The sequence below is a fragment of the Xenopus laevis genome, chromosome 5S (genome assembly GCF_017654675.1).
Source record: "Xenopus laevis strain J_2021 chromosome 5S, Xenopus_laevis_v10.1, whole genome shotgun sequence".
NCBI lineage: Eukaryota > Metazoa > Chordata > Amphibia > Anura > Pipidae > Xenopus > Xenopus laevis.
Genome location: NC_054380.1, coordinates 125365614 through 125382134, shown reverse-complemented (window position 1 = coordinate 125382134; position 16521 = coordinate 125365614). Strand labels below are relative to the sequence as shown.

General features: G+C 41.9%; 1 protein-coding gene across 1 annotated transcript in view; it reads left to right on the top strand.

The window, feature by feature from the left end:
- The first annotated feature begins 11557 nt into the window (after positions 1-11557).
- adam17.S (ADAM metallopeptidase domain 17 S homeolog) overlaps positions 11558-16521 on the top strand; it is a 47479-nt gene continuing 42515 nt past the window's right edge. The window contains exons 1-2 of the mRNA XM_018265931.2: positions 11558-11713; positions 14635-14913. Coding sequence (XP_018121420.1) covers positions 14736-14913 — 178 coding nt within the window. The 5' untranslated portion in view covers positions 11558-11713; positions 14635-14735. The remainder of the gene's footprint in view (positions 11714-14634; positions 14914-16521) is intronic.

Here is a 16521-nt window from a genome sequence, read left to right as displayed (position 1 = left end):
ACATGAGTAAAGAGAACACCATTGAGGGTGTGAGTTGGAATGTTTATGTGATTTCCTCCTTGTGAAGCAAATGGGCTGAAGAATTGTGTTTATTTGAAAATAAAAGCCAGAAAAGTGGCGATTTAAACTCTTCAAGGTGGTCAGTAAGCTAAATAGTGAAATGAGATCTTTGATATGGGTTAACAAAGCCCCCAGGGTAGGATGGGCTACACCCATACCATAGCGGAGGGTTAACATTGCCCAATATGCGATTATACAATCTGGCCGGTCAACTAACCTTTCTGCATAACTGGTGTAATCCGGACATTGACAACCCTCTCGCAGCACTACATGGGAATATAATGGGATCACTTGAGGGACTGTGAAATGCCCCCTACAGGACCAAGAGAGAGATTTCATCTATACCAGAGGTGCTCAGCTCCCCTATTAGAGCATGGGATATGGTGCGGAAATAGGGCAGGCACCAATCTGAATCCCTTGCCACATACGCCCCTCTGGAAGAACTCAAATTTCCAGCACTTTCTGGGACTTCCAAATTTGCAATATTTGCCACAAATAGGAGTAAAAATCTCAGACCTAGTTGTCGATGGTAGTTTCCCCCATTTCAATACACTTAAAGTGAAAATAGGGAACCCTAATGTGCAGTTTTATAGGTATTTACAATAACGTCATGCCTTCCAGGCACAGTTTGGCTCACTCAAAATTGAGACAGGCATGCCTCCTTGGAATCCAAACATGGGAAAACTCCTATCCCAATTATATGTTAGAGCAAAAAGTAAGTGGAGCAATATGCTCCCAGCATTAAATGATGAACAGTGGGAGGAAGCAACTGATCATCTCTTTGATTTTCTTATTGCCACAAGGGATTGTTTTGTACAATTTAAAGGGCATGTAAAGTGTATGGCTAGAAATGCTGTATTTTGTATACTAAATATAAACATGAACTTACTGCACCACAAGCCTAATCAAACAAATAATTTATGCTTTCAAAGTTGGCTACAGGGGGTCACCATCTTGTAACTTTGCTAAACATCTTTGCAAGACTAAGACTGTGCACATGCTCAGTATGGTCTGGGCTGCTTAGGGATCGTCTTAAAAAAAGCTTCTTGAGTTCTGCATGGCTGGGAAGTAAGGTGAGGGCTCCCCCTGCTGTTCATAAGTAAGTGATTGTTTCCCTGCTCAGCAGTTAGGGACCGTCTGACAATTCCTATCCACAGCAGTAAATGAAGGGAGAATTTCACTGCATACAGTCAGGTTTCTTATGAAAACGGTACACATTTTTTAATTAAAGTATATTGGAGATAGGTTTCTATTTACATGCCCTTTAAATACTGTCACCAAGTATACATCACTCCAATTAAGCTTAAAAATATGGGGAAATCACCCAATGCTGAATGCCGAAGTGCCAAAAGGCAAATGCGGGTTTTGCTCATATGGTGTGGGAGTGTATAAACATTGAAAGGTACTGGTCAGAAACTTTGGGTTATGTAGGAGAGCAAGGACACCAGAACTATGTCTTCTGGGTTTCGTAGATGAGCTGATCTTGCAAACTCACCAGAGGAAATTAATGAGAAGTGTTGTTCAAGGGGAAAAAAAACGAATAGATGAGTCCTGAGGCCCCAAGACTGGCGGAGTGGACAGCTTTCTCTAGTCGGCCCTCCTGTCAGTGCAAACGTGTGGGTTATGTCCAGGTTCACCTCTGGAGGCAGGACAGAAGAATTGGTCTCTTGGCCCCTCCCTCAGGATATTTAGGCTGGCTCCACCTCTATTCTCCAGTTCTTTTGTCCTGCCTTGGAGTTGAAGGATGGAAACCTCTTCTTTTTAACTATTTTTTTCTTTTCTATCTTTCTCTTTTATTGATTTTAGACATTAATCATTTTTATTTACAGGATAAATGGGGACATGCGGTCCTGTCTCCCAATTTTCTTCAATGTCCCCTCCTTACTGGCTTTTAGCATTAAGTGGGACAGCACAGAACAACTTGTACTGGCAGTAGAGTACTGTCTGAATGGGCTGAGGTATGCGGTACTACCTGAATGCCCACAAAATACAACAAGCACATTCATGCTCTGGGGGAAAAAATATGCGGTACTACTAATATTCCCTCATAAATTGTTCCGGTTGACATGTCAATATACTGGACAATTATAGTGGTACTATAGAGCGATACCTACAAGTAGGTGTGGGTACACTAACAGTTTTGTGCATAATAGGCCTTATGCAGCCTGATGGAACAAAAGGCAAGTATTAGACGCCATTCCCGTTTGGCGCAAACTCGTGTGGCGCGAAACATAGTACCGCATATGACGTCATCACGCATAGCGTGTAGGCGTCCAAGCGCACAACGCATCTAGCGCCACCACCTTGCCTGTGTTATCCACGGAACAGGCAGACAGTGTGACACAAAAAAATCTGTAAAAAAACTGGATAAAACTCAAAAGTGCAAAAAATTAAAGCATACATTAAGGTGGTCCGAGTCCTCTTACTGCTCAGATTGCAAATTTAGTGAACCACCACTGTTAAACCCACAGATTACCATAGAAACTAGTCCAAGGGCACTAGAATCTCAGAGTGTGGATGAGCCTCGAACTCCAGGCACATACTCCTCCTAGGGCAACTACTTCAGATCAAGTACCACAAATGCCACCCCAGTTAGGGGACTTTTTGGATTGGCTAAAAACGACCTTTCAACCAGCTATTCAGCCACAGGCTACCGAACGTAAAGCACATCAGTCTCCTCCAGACCTCTCAGATAATGAGGAAGACCCATCATCAAATGTGGATCTATTTTCACTACATGACTCAGAGCATCAGTCTCCACAGGCTGACTCAGATGAACATAGTGACTCTGATACAGAGAAAGCCACTTTTGCAAAACCTGACATTTCTAAAAAGCTATTAAAAGACATGATGGAAACATTAGACAATTATGGGACAAACCACCTAAAGTGGACTCTGCTATTGCTAGATTTTCCAGACATACCACATTATCGACCGAAGAGGAGTCTTTTAAAGACCCTATGGACAAAAAGTTAGAATCTGCACTTAAAGGTAAGACCAGACCAGGAGATTCGGGGAGATTTTGTCGCCTGGCGACTTATCGCCACGTCTTTTGCGCGACTATCTCCCCGAACTGCCTCAGTGTTTTTTCCCCATAGGCTTCATCGCAAAATCACCTGCGCTAATGCACACGCGGCGATACATTTTCAATAGTTGCCCAAAGTTGCCAGGCGACAAAATCTCCCCGAATCTCCTCGTCTGGCCTTACCCTAAAAGAGCAACCAATCAACTGCAATCTTGCGACCAGCAGCAGCAATGGCAGGATTAGCCAGAACTGCTAAACAATGGGCACAAGATATTGTCCTGAGTCAGCTCAGGAACTTGCAGCAGACGTCAATAGATTAAATACCACTCTTTCCTTTGTGGCGGACTCTGCCTTGGAAATTGTTTGCCTTACAACTAAGTCAACGGCCAATTCAGTGGTAGCTAGGCGGGCACACTGGCTACGCCAATGGTCAGGGGGTACTGCTTCCAAAAACAAGCTATTAGGACTACAATATATTGGAGAATGTCTCTTTGGGCCCAACCTCAAGCAAATTATCACAGAAGTAACAGGTGGTAAGAGCACCTTCATCCCACCTGGTAAGAGAGCATGCACGGAACAACCAAGCAGATTTAATTCTAGACAGACATGGTCCACAACTAACCATAACAACCGTTCCTTTTGTACTCCAAACTTTCGGAGTGCAGGTACCAACCAGAGTACCAGACGCAATAGACAACCATGGCAGCAGTCAAATAAACACAGGAAACCGGCTGCTACAAAACCCAATTCAGCATGACTACCTTCGCCACCACTCCATTCCCAAAGTAAGGGGTCGTCTCTCCCAGTTCCTCCCGTCTTTGGAAACCACTGTCGCAGACAATTGGGTATTACAAATCATTCAACAGGGTTACAAGATCAATTTCACAACACTCCCACCATGACGATTTGTACCATCGATCATCCCACCACACAAACAGCATGCTCTACAGCAAGCAGTAACATCCCTGTGGCATTAAACCAGTACCAGAACAACACAAGTTCAAAGGCTTTTACTCAAACCTTTTTCTGGTGACAAACAAAGAGGGCACATTCCGACCTGTACTCAACTTAAAACAACTAAATTTGTTCATTCGCAACCAAAAGTTCAAAATGGAATCAATCAGGTCAGCAATAGCCTTTATGGAACCCAATTGCTTTATGACATCAATCGACTTACAAGATGCTTACCTCCATGTTCCAGTACATCCGAGCTCACAAGCTTTCCTCCGATTTGCAATAAGAGACCAACATTTTCAATTTGTATCTCTCCCATTCGGACTCTGCACTGCCACCAAGAGTGTTTACAAAAGTCCTAACACCCTTAAAGGAGAAGGAAAGCTACGGAGGCATTTTATTGCCAATAGATTAGCTGCAATAGTGCAAGATAGAATGCAATAATTATTCTGTAGAATGTTTTACCATACCTGAGTAAACAGCTCTAGAAACTTTCTATTTGTTTAGAATAGGAGCTGCAGTATTAATGTGGTGTGACATCACTTCCTGCCTGAGTCTCTCCCTGCTCTGGGCTCAGATTACAGTAGAGAAGGGAGGGGTGGGGGGAGAGGAGCAAACTGAGCATGCTCTTGCCCAGGGCAATGAGGTTTAAGCTGAAGGCAGTAAGTCTGATACAGAAGCCCATGTGTACACAATAGAAGGAAAGAAATGCAGTATTTCTTTTGACAGGGGACTCAGAGCAACATTACTTTGGGGGTTTACTGGTATATTTAGATGGACCTTTCTGATAAGGCTTTCTTAGTTTTAACCTTTCCTTCTCCTATAACAGCCCATTTGAGAACTATGGGAATTCACATACTTCCATACCTCGACGACCTCCTTCGTCACAAGTTCAAGCAAATGCGGACACGGTGATAACCTTACAGGTACTAACACAGCACAGGTGGCTAATAAACCACTGAAAAAGTTCTCTACTACCTACTCAACAGATATGTTTTCTGGGGATCCTATTCGACTCCAGGCGACAGGTAGCACAACGGACAGGGAACAAGGTTGAGACCATTATCTCCAATACACAACACTTCCTGAGCAAAACCACAGTAACAGCAGGAGAATGTCTTCAACTCCTGGCATTCATGGTGGTCGGCAATAGACGCAATTCCTTATGCCAGATTCCATCTACGACCACTACAACACAATTTCCTATACACTTGGAAAAAAGATCACAAGGACCTTTAACAGAACATTCCAATAACACTACAGACCAGAGCCAGTCTCTCATGGTGGACAGTCCGAGCACACCTAACCTCGGGCAGAAGCTGGGCACCAAGAAATTGGGAGATTTTGACAACAGACGCAAGCACATTCGGGTGGGGAGCAGTGTACAACACACACACACCTTACACACCGTACAGGCTGCAGTTGCATAACTTGCCAGGACTATAACATAATCCTCCACTAGCATACATTTACCACTTATCCATAACACCAACCCACTACCCCAAGTTAATCCGTCTCCCCGGTCCTAACCATGTTTTAATTATCACTGGATTTTTTTTATTTTATTTATCAGTAATAAAAGTTAAGTTTTAATGGTGTATAAATACGAGCTTGTGGACATACTTTGATGGGAGGGTGCAAATACATGGGTCAGTTCTTTCTTGTTCTCTATAACATAATCAGCAGCATACCCACCCTGTTTCATTTTTTTTACAGGACAGCTTTTGGACATCCACATACTTTTGCACTGACAGGAGGGCCGACTAGAGAAAGATTGATTTTATACTTACCGTAAAATCCTTTTCTAGTAGGCCCGAACTGTCAATGCAATAAGTCCCACCCACGCTGATTTTAGTATGGGTGAAAAGACTTGTTATCTTTCTTCTCTATACTTTACTCTATACTGATGTCTCTTGACCTTCCTTCCTACTAACTGTCTCCTAATCACCTCAACAAAGCTTTATAACAGAACTGGAGAATAGAGGTGGAGCCAGCCTATATATCCTGAGGGAGGGGCCAAGAGACCAATTCTTCTGTCCTGCCTCCAGAGGTGAACCTGGACATAACCCATACGTTTGCACTGACAGGAGGGCCGACTAGAAAAGGATTTTATGGTAAGTATAAAATCATCCTTTAGTGAATAAGATGGTACCTGTCATAAAACGAACATACATTGCTCGTGGAACTACCCAAAAGTTGATGAAGACGCAACATGCAGCGTTCGCATCCGACAGTCGTGTCGGATGCAATCAACTTCTATGTGCCACATTTGTTTTACTGACATTAGATTCGGCGCATCCGACGTGACGCCTGCGATTAGTCTCAACACGTCGGAACGGAAGGCATCGCAGGTAAAATCGCACTTGGAGTTCTACCCTTAAGGTATGAAGATCCAAATTACTGAAAGATACGTTATCCGGAAAGGCCCAGGCCCCAAGCATTCTGGATAACAGGTCCCATACCTGTATTGAGTGTAAATGCATGAAGAAAAGAGTCCATCTTAGGGTAGGACTACACGGACGATTTCCACGCTGAGCCAAAACGCAGGCATCACGTCAGATGCAACAGAAATAATGTAAGTAATGGCATTGTCGGATTGTGTCGCAGCGTTGATCTGACGCAGCACGACTGTCGGATGCAGACGTAGCGCGCAGCATCTGCATCCAACAGTCGTGCCGCTTTGGATCAACGCTGCGCCACCATCCGGCAATAAATTCACTTACCTTATTTCAGTCGCATTCGATGTGACGCCTGCGTTTTTGCTCAGTGCATTGTATCGCTCCAAAATCGTCCGTGGAGTTCCTCCCTTACTTTTATATGATCCAACTTTACATTCTAGCCAGGGGGGGGTTAGATTTTGTAGCATCCTACAAAATCATGTGCTGTTGCATGGAGGATCAGATAAAATCTGACCCACAAAATCTGATGAAAAGTGCCAGTGGAGTTTTAGGGTAGGACTCCACAAGCTATTTTGTCGCATCCAACAGTCGCGTCAGATCAACGCTGCAACACCATGCGACAATTCTATCTCTTATCCACAAAAATAGTAACAAATGGCACACTCACTTCAATGCTTCTGCTTCAATTCAAATCGTGTTCTTTTTATTTCGGTGAGATCAATAAGAAAGAACACGATTTGAATTGAAGCAGAAGCATTGAAGTGAGTGTGCCATTTGTTACTATTTTTGTGGATATGTGATGAAAGCTCTTTAAGTGCAGCAGAGCTAACATTTGAGCACCTCTTTATCTTGATCTACACATAAGAAGGATAAAAGTTTAGCGGAAGAAAAAATTGACATTTTGTACCTACAATTCTATCTCTTACCTTATTTTTGTCGCATGCGACTTGTCGGATCGCGACAAAATCGCTCGTGGAGTCCTACCCTTAGGCCTCAAATTACACAAGCGTTTTCCATCAGATCGATGCCCGGAGACAAAATTTAATTGGACTGAATGAAAAGTCACAGGTAAGAACTACACGGGCCGACTGTTGGATGAAGAAGCTGCTTACTGCGTCCACATCCGACAGTCGTGTCGAATGTAATGTAGTTCTTACCTGTGACTTTTCATTCAGACCAATTCGATTTTTGACGCGTGTCTCCGTCCAATTTGTCGCATGTGTTTTGTCGCCTGGCGTCGATCCCGTGGAAAACGCTCTTGTAGTTGAGGCCTTACCCTAAATTAGTCTTTTTTAGGCTATCAGGGGTCACTAGCTCAGTCTCTTACATACCTGCACACAGGTTAGGCACCCCAAAGACCGATCACCCATGAAACTCACAGAAAGCATGCTACCACCACTCATCCTTCTAACACTCTGCTGATGAGAGAAACCATGCACTCTAGTAGTGAACAGGTTAATGTACTTGAAACACTTTCTGCAAACAGTCAAATGATTAATCAGCATGCGCAGGGCTGAGGGCCCTTACTCACGGGCGTTTGAAGCTGTGCTCCCTGCGTTCCGGTTTAGTAGACACGATGAATGCTTTTCCATTTGTACTCACACAGACGCATGTAAACGCAGAACGCAGGAAAAATGCAACATGCTGCGTCCCAACCTGCGTTCGGTGCTTACATGCGTCTGTGTGAGTACAGACAAATGGAAAAGAATTAATCACGTCTACTCCTGCGCTCCCCTGTGGCTGAATGCATAAAACCGGAACGCAGGGGAGCACAGCTTCAAATGCCCCCGAGTAAGGGCTCTTAGGTGTGCTGCCTGAGGGGACCCTATTTAAACACAATTTATAGGTAAGAAATTTGAGCTTTTGTGTCTCTCTGTTCAAATTCAATGCTTTTTTTCCCATTAATTCCATGGCATTCTATAGGGGTTTTGCAACTGATCCCGAAGTCAGTCGCACCTAAAACATGTCAAGCATATGATAAACCCAGTAGGACTTGTGTAATTGGCATCATATTAAAGGAAAACTATACCCCCAAAATTAACACTTAAGCAACAGATAGTTCATATCATATTAAGTGGCATATTAAAGAATCTTACCAAACTGGAATATATATTTAAGTAAATATTGCCCTTTTACATCTCTTGCCTTGAGCCACCATTTCGTGATGGTCTGTGTGCTGCCTCAGAGATCACCTGACCAGAAATACTGCAGCTCTAACTGTAACAGGAAGAAGTGTGGAAGCAAAAGACACAACTCTGTCTGTTAATTGGCTCATGTGACCTAACAGGTATGGTTTGTTGGTATGTTTGTGAGTACAGTGAATCCTACGATCCCAGGGAGCGGCCCTTATTTTTTAAAATAGCAATTTTCTATTTATGATTACCCAATGGCACATACTACTAGAAAAGTATATTATTATGAAAATGGTTTATTTAGATGAATCAGGATTTTACATATGAGCTGTTTTATGCAATATCTTTTTATAGAGACCTACATTGTTTAGGGGGTATAGTTTTCCTTTAAAGCTGGCCATAGACGCAAAGATCCGATCGTACGAATCGTGGATTCGTACGATTTTCGGACCGTGTGTGGAGAGTCCCGACATTTTTCGTCCGTCGGAGATCGGTCGTTTGGTCGATCGGACAGGTTAGAAAATTTCTGTCGCCTGCCGATAATATCTCTGCGTGTATTGCCGATCGTACGATTTTCAGAGGGAGACTGTCACTAGTGTTGTCAGACATAAGTATCGTACGATTGCTGTCAGGGGCAGAACATTGGGTGATCTGTTCTTATTTGATCGGAATGGTAAAGACTTTGATCTGAATGGTTAGTGGAGGGTCGGGAGATGGGAAAGTCCGATCGTACGTTGATTCGTACGATCGGATCTTTGCGTCTATGGCCAGCTTAAGGGATGCAGTAGTCTCAACAGCTAGATGAGCTTGTGAAGATAAAGATGAGAGAGGTTCTCGAGGACATAAATGAACATTTGGCTAGCAGGTATTTTTTTCCATAAAATGAAAGGAGAGATTAATTCATGTAACAATTTCCTGATTAATCAGATCATAAAGGGGTGGAATAGGGTCAAAGGTAGATAAAAGGGAACCCACGGCTAATTCAAAGAGTGAAGAAAAAATATTTTGGACAGAATTCATAATGGCTTTCTTTTGGGGGGGGGCACTAAGGATAGAGGAGCTGGTCCCACCATTTAAAAGCTCGGGACTCCAAGTAAAGGACGTAAGACTGAAGGAGTGTTAGTTGTTTTTATCCAGGAAATCTAAAACAAACCAGATGGGGATGGAGCATTGGGTCACAACTGGAGGACACGAGTTGTAAAAAAAACATGTGTGATAAATTATTTAAAATCCTATTTTATCACGTTAGTCAAGCAAAATGAACTTTAATTACACTATATAAATTATTTGAATCTTGTTTCCTTCGGTCTGGGAATTCATAATTATAACAAGCAGGCAGCAGCCATTTTGTGGACACTGTTATTGAGACAAGACTTGTATCATCTCAGAATCTTGATTGTGCACCAGAATGGGGGACCCAATGTCCATCCCCATGCCCTGGCTACACAATTAAATGGGGAAGAGAACTGGGGGAATGTGGGGAGAGCAGTGACATCTAGGAAGTGCTGAATGGAAAGTGAAAGTAATTGTCTGCCCCGCCTCAGGCATAGAGGAGGGGCAGACAATATTTGATTGACAGCTGAGATCTTTAAATGAGCTTACAACAGCTAATGTTTTAATAAAAAATAGAAATTGGATTTCATGTTAAATCTGAAAAGGACTTTTATTTTACAGATTTTTGTGAATGGGTGACAGGTCCACTTTAAGAGATTCAGCAGACCATGATATAGTGTTGACTTTACCAGCGCTCTGTACAATGGAAGAATTACCCCCCCTCCTCTCATGAATCTATCCCCCTTTTAATACAGCTCAAGACTTTGTAATTTTGCCCTTGCCACTTGGCTGCTATTTCATCAATCTGACCTGTAATAATAAAAGCAGAAAGGCGGCAGTCCGGATAAAATTAAAGGAGAATTTATTCCAACAGTTAGAGGATCAACATGGTCTGCCCTGTAATAATGGTGCTAAAGTTATTAATAGGAGGAATAAAAGAGAATAGAAGTAACAAGTCCTATATTTTTCCCAGACAAGGTACCAGTAGTGACCGTTGGTGAGGCCCAACAACATCAGTCTTCAATTGCGGCCGCATCAATGAACAGATGCGGCTGCAATCCGACTGGATTTTAATTTCAGACAGAAATCGATCGGTGAAGCCCGTCAGATAATCAATAAGCTGCCAACTCGGTCTGTCGGAAGCTTTTATCGGCCCGTGTATGGCCAAAACTATTCCCCAAAATGAATACTTAAGCAACAGATGTATATCATATTAAGTGACATATTAAAATAATCTAACCAAACTTGTATTTATTGAAGTAAATATTGCCTTTTTACATCTCTTGCCTTGAACCACCATTTTGTGATGGTCTGTGTGCTGCCTCAGAGATCACCTGACCAGAAATACTGCAGCTCTAACTGTAACAGGAAGAAGTGAGGAAGCAAAAGACACAACTCTGTCTATTAATTGGCTTATGTGACCTTACATGTATGGTTTGTTTGTGTGCACCGTGAATTGTAGGATCCCAGGGGGCGGCCCTTATTTTTTTCCACATGAGCTGTTTCATACAATATATTTTTAGAGACCTACATTGTTTGGGGGTATAGTTTTCTTATAAGATTTCCCTTCTGGTCTTTATAACCCTGGTCTTCTCCTCAATGATCCCTCCGCTAAACTGCGCTAACTCACGCTCTTGCGTTCCCATATAAAACACTGAGCCCCTGAGACTACAATAAAACCCCACGACGCCAATCTCCCCAGCACTACTTTGTACAACATTCTTTCCTTCTGGGTTAAATGGGGATGTGAGTGTGAAGGCGACAGATACAGCGACACCCAGGCGAGAAGTAAAAATAACAATTGCGGGCGACATAGACCCTTGTGCTCAGCACAAACTCCTCCATGTCATCAGCTCTGTATCCGTGCGCGCCACCGCCATAACCAATCCGCCCCAGGGCGGCGCTACTTGTAGTGTCCCAGCGTTTATATACGTGTGGTGTGACGTCACGGCATCGCGAGATGAGACTAGTGACGTCAGGATTAGCCGTCCGACAGGAATCCAGAAGCTGGATGTTAACGGCGCTGCGGGACTTTTAAACAGTGATCCGGGATTGTAGCCTGTGTGAGGAACATCGGGACTGTCCTGGCGGTATGTGGCTCTTCCATAGTCTACTTCTGTCTCTTCTCTCTCATCTCCTACTGACTGTAGTCACCCACTGTCTCCTCTCTCATCTTCTACTGACTGTCACCCTCGGTCTCCTCTCTCATCTTCTACTGACTGTCACCCTCGGTCTCCTCTCTCATCTTCTACTGACTGTCACCCACTGTCTCCTCTCTCATCTTCTACTGACTGTCACCCACTGTCTCCTCTCTCATCTTCTACTGACTGTCACCCACTGTCTCCTCTCTCATCTTCTACTGACTGTCACCTCTCTCATCTTCTACTGACTGTCACCTCTCTCATCTTCTACTGACTGTCACCCTCTGTCTCCTCTCTCATCTTCTACTGACTGTCACCCTCTGTCTCCTCTCTCATCTTCTACTGACTGTCACCCTCTGTCTCCTCTCTCATCTTCTACTGACTGTCACCCTCTGTCTCCTCTCTTATCTTCTACTGACTGTCACCCACTGTCTCCTCTCTCATCTTCTACTGACTGTCATCTCTCTCATCTTCTACTGACTGTCACCCACTGTCTCCTCTCTCATCTTCTACTGACTGTCACCCTCTGTCTCCTCTCTCATCTTCTACTGACTGTCACCCTCGGTCTCCTCTCTCATCTACTGGCTGTCACCCTCGGTCTCCTCTCTCATCTTCTACTGACTGTCACCCTCTGTCTCCTCTCTCATCTCCTACTGACTGTAGTCACCCTCGGTCTCCTCTCTCATCTTCTACTGACTGTCACCCACTGTCTCCTCTCTCATCTTCTACTGACTGTCACCCTCGGTCTCCTCTCTCATCTTCTACTGACTGTCACCCACTGTCTCCTCTCTCATCTTCTACTGACTGTCACCCTCGGTCTCCTCTCTCATCTTCTACTGACTGTCACCCACTGTCTCCTCTCTCATATTCTACTGACTGTCACCCACTGTCTCCTCTCTCATCTTCTACTGACTGTCACCCTTGGTCTCCTCTCTCATCTTCTACTGACTGTCACCCTCTGTCTCCTCTCTCATCTTCTACTAACTGTCACCCTCTGTCTCCTCTCTCATCTTCTACTGACTGTCACCCACTGTCTCCTCTCTCATCTTCTACTGACTGTCACCCTCTGTCTCCTCTCTCATCTTCTACTGACTGTCACCCTCTGTCTCCTCTCTCATCGTCTACTGACTGTCACCCACTGTCTACTCTCATCTCCTATTGACACTGTCTCTCTCCCGCTCTCTCTCTTTCACCTGACTAATTATTGTCCCATCTTTTAGAGTGGTCTATTTTATAAAGATGGAATAGATTTGCAGCTGGTGAAAAATCTATGGCAACCAACCAAATTTTTGTTTTCATCGTTCAAAATTCAACTGGCTGAAAAAATCCAATCACTGATCGGTTGCTTTGGGTTACTGCCCTTGTGCAAACTTGCCCATTATTAATAAATGAGCCCTGCTGTCTCCCTCTGAATAACGACACCGTGTGCTCTATGTAATAGACCAGTAAGCTTACGTTCTGTACCTCTGTCTGTTGAAAGGCCAGTGCAAAGGATGTTTCAGCCTATTATGTGCCCTTTAGCAAGTTGACGTTATCAGACAGTCTATGGGTCCATTAATAGTCTTGAAAGGTTATCTGTACATGTGTGGGATCCCTTATCTGGAAACCCGTTACCCAGAAAGCTCTGAATTACAGGAAAGCTATCTCCCATAAACTCAATTTTAATCAAATCATTCATATTTTTATGTTTTTCTTTCTCTGTATTAATTAAACAGTACCTTGTACTTCAACATCTAGGGTAATAAAAGTGACAAAGTTTGTACCATTTTGTAATAATTTCATACCTACATGCTCTGTGTTTGTGTGTGTGTGTGTATGTGTGTGTATATATGTATATATGTATATATATATATATATATATATATATATATATATATATATATATATATATATATATATATATATATATATTCTTGTCAAGGAGATCGACACACCAATTTTTCTTTTTAGTGAATATTTATTCCTCTGTGTCTTTGACAAGTATGTATACAATTTAGATCAAGCACCCATTATATGTGAAATGGATTTGAGTGCGGACACACACCTGAACTGTATATATATATATATATATATATATATATATATATATATATATATATATATATATATATATATATATATATATATATATATATATATATATATATATATATATATAGGACCAGAGAGTAGCACGCACACCGTATCTTCTTTGCTCCAAAGGATTTATTAGAATACAAAAAGCATTTACATCGGATTTACATCTGATGTAAATCCGATGTAAATGCTTTTTGTATTCTAATAAATCCTTTGGAGCAAAGAAGATACGGTGTGCGTGCTACTCTCAGGTCCTGTACAATGTTCAATCAACTACAGCACAGCACCCGCTACTTATTCAATACCAGATAGCGTGTGTGGATATTGGAGTCATATATATATATATATATATATATATATATATATATATATATATATATATATATATATATATATATAGTGAATAAAGGACCCCCTCTTGTAAAATATAAGGATATTATAAGTTACCGAGGAGTTTCATGACCCTATAGAAAAACGAGGCAGACGGTAACTTCTAATATCCTCATATTTTGCAACAGGGGTACTTTATTTATTATAATACACAAGTTTCAGTGAGTCATGTGACAGAAATGACATAACTACTCACCGTTTATAACAGATGACATCAGTACTGACCGTTTATAAGGATTTAATTTACAAGATATGCATGGCTTTTGTTTATTATATATATATATATATATATATATATATATATATATATATATATATATATATATATATAATTAAATAGCCATATTGTGATTTAAATGAGAGAGATTGTGGGCCTAATGTTATTGGTTTTTCACTTTACTCAGGTCACAGCACCATTGAAATGAACGAAGAAGGATTATTTTAACCTATCACTCGGCTACAATCTTCGATTATTGTGTGGGATCTGTGGCTCTTTAATCCTAGAATGTTCTGGTCCATGTGTGTGCTACCAGTGGACTTTACAAATAACATGAAATCTTTGAGGCCTTTGGGTGGACTGAGTGTGACTGTAGTCTTCATTGCTTTGCTTCTTTGTCTGGTGGTGGCTGAAGCTGAGCACATTCCATTTGGTTACCAGAAAGAGATTCCTGCCAAACATCAAGGTACGTAAAGTCTTTCTGTCACTGGAAGTGGTAGAATATATAAATATATATAATATAAAGTCCTGCTTTACACTTTTACTGCTGGTGGAATGCCTTTAGTGTTGGAATACTTGATGGCTTTTCTTATGCTGTTCTTTTGGCACAGCTAGCTGGGTTTCTCGGCCAGGGGGTGTTGTTTAGTCTAAATTCTCATTAAAAGGCTAACATTGGGAATAGTAAGAGATTTTTCAATCTCATGATTCCATTGGCCAATGGCTGGGATAACAGGGAGTTACTGTCTTGGTTAAACTTAAATGTGGGCGTGGGGTGCAAGACTTTTATTTATAACAGTAATCAAGTAAAATAAAATATTCTGTGTTTCCATTACACATTGGGAATCCTATGACGGGGCAGTTTATTTCGCAAAACTCAAAGGGGTTGTTCACCTTCCAAACACTTCAGTTGTTTTCAGATTGTTCCCCAGAAATAAACACTTCTTTCAATTACTTTCCGTTATTTATTTTTTACAGTTGTTCCAAAATCTAAGTTTAAAGTTGAATGTTCGTGTCTCTGGTGTTTGAGTCTGGCAGCTCAGTAATTCAGGTGCAGACTCTAAACCAGTTTCTGCAACATTTAGTTGATACATTTCTCAGAAGCATCTGTGGAGTATTAGCAACTATTGTATCAATTCTAACAGCTGCCTGTAATGAAACCCAGAGATTCTGTTCAGCAGGGACAAAGATAAGAAATGTATCAAGTAAATGTATCAACAGTTTACAGGGTCGGTGACCCTCCCTCCCAGAGCTGCTTTAAAAGGTGAAAAATTACACTGTACTCTTCAATATTAGAAAAACGGCGACACATAGTAAATAGAAAGTAATTGAAAAAAGTCGTTATTTCTGGTGATCTATCTGAAAACAACGAGTTGTTTGAAGGCGAACCACCCCTTTAAGTGAAGTTGGCAGATGAAAATTATATACCCAAAATTGATATCATATTCATTGGCATGTTACCAAACTGGAATAAGAATAAATATATTTATAAGTAAATATTGCCCTTTTACATCTCTTGCCTTGAGCCACCATTTTGTGATGGTCTGTGTGCTGCCTCAGAGATCACCTGACCAGAAATACTGCAGCTCTAACTGTAACAGGAAGAAGTGTGGAAGCAAAAGACAAAACTATAGAGGGTTATGTAATAAAGTTTCCTGGGTAACTAGAACGAGTAACAAGCTGAACTTTTTTCTTTCTACATGATATGCAAGTTGGTAGGGCAGGTGGATTCTATATAATAGAGAATGTGCAATTTTGGGTAATGAACCAATAATTGATGATGGATATTCAGTTACCTGACTACTCCCCCCCCACCGACTGACATCGACTACTAACCAAAAGATATTACTGAAAAAATGGAAGTGGCAATTGTAAATGTGGTTTATTGTACAAAGGACAAATAAAAAGAAGTTGACCAAAAAAAGGCACTAAGTTTGCCCAGGTGCAGTAACCCATAGCAACCAATCAACAGGTAGCATTTACTGGTCACCTGTTTAAAGGCGAAGGAAACCCCCTGGGCACAAAACCCCTCCGCCTCCCCTGTGTTGCCCCTCCTCCCCCCTGGCCTACCTGTCCC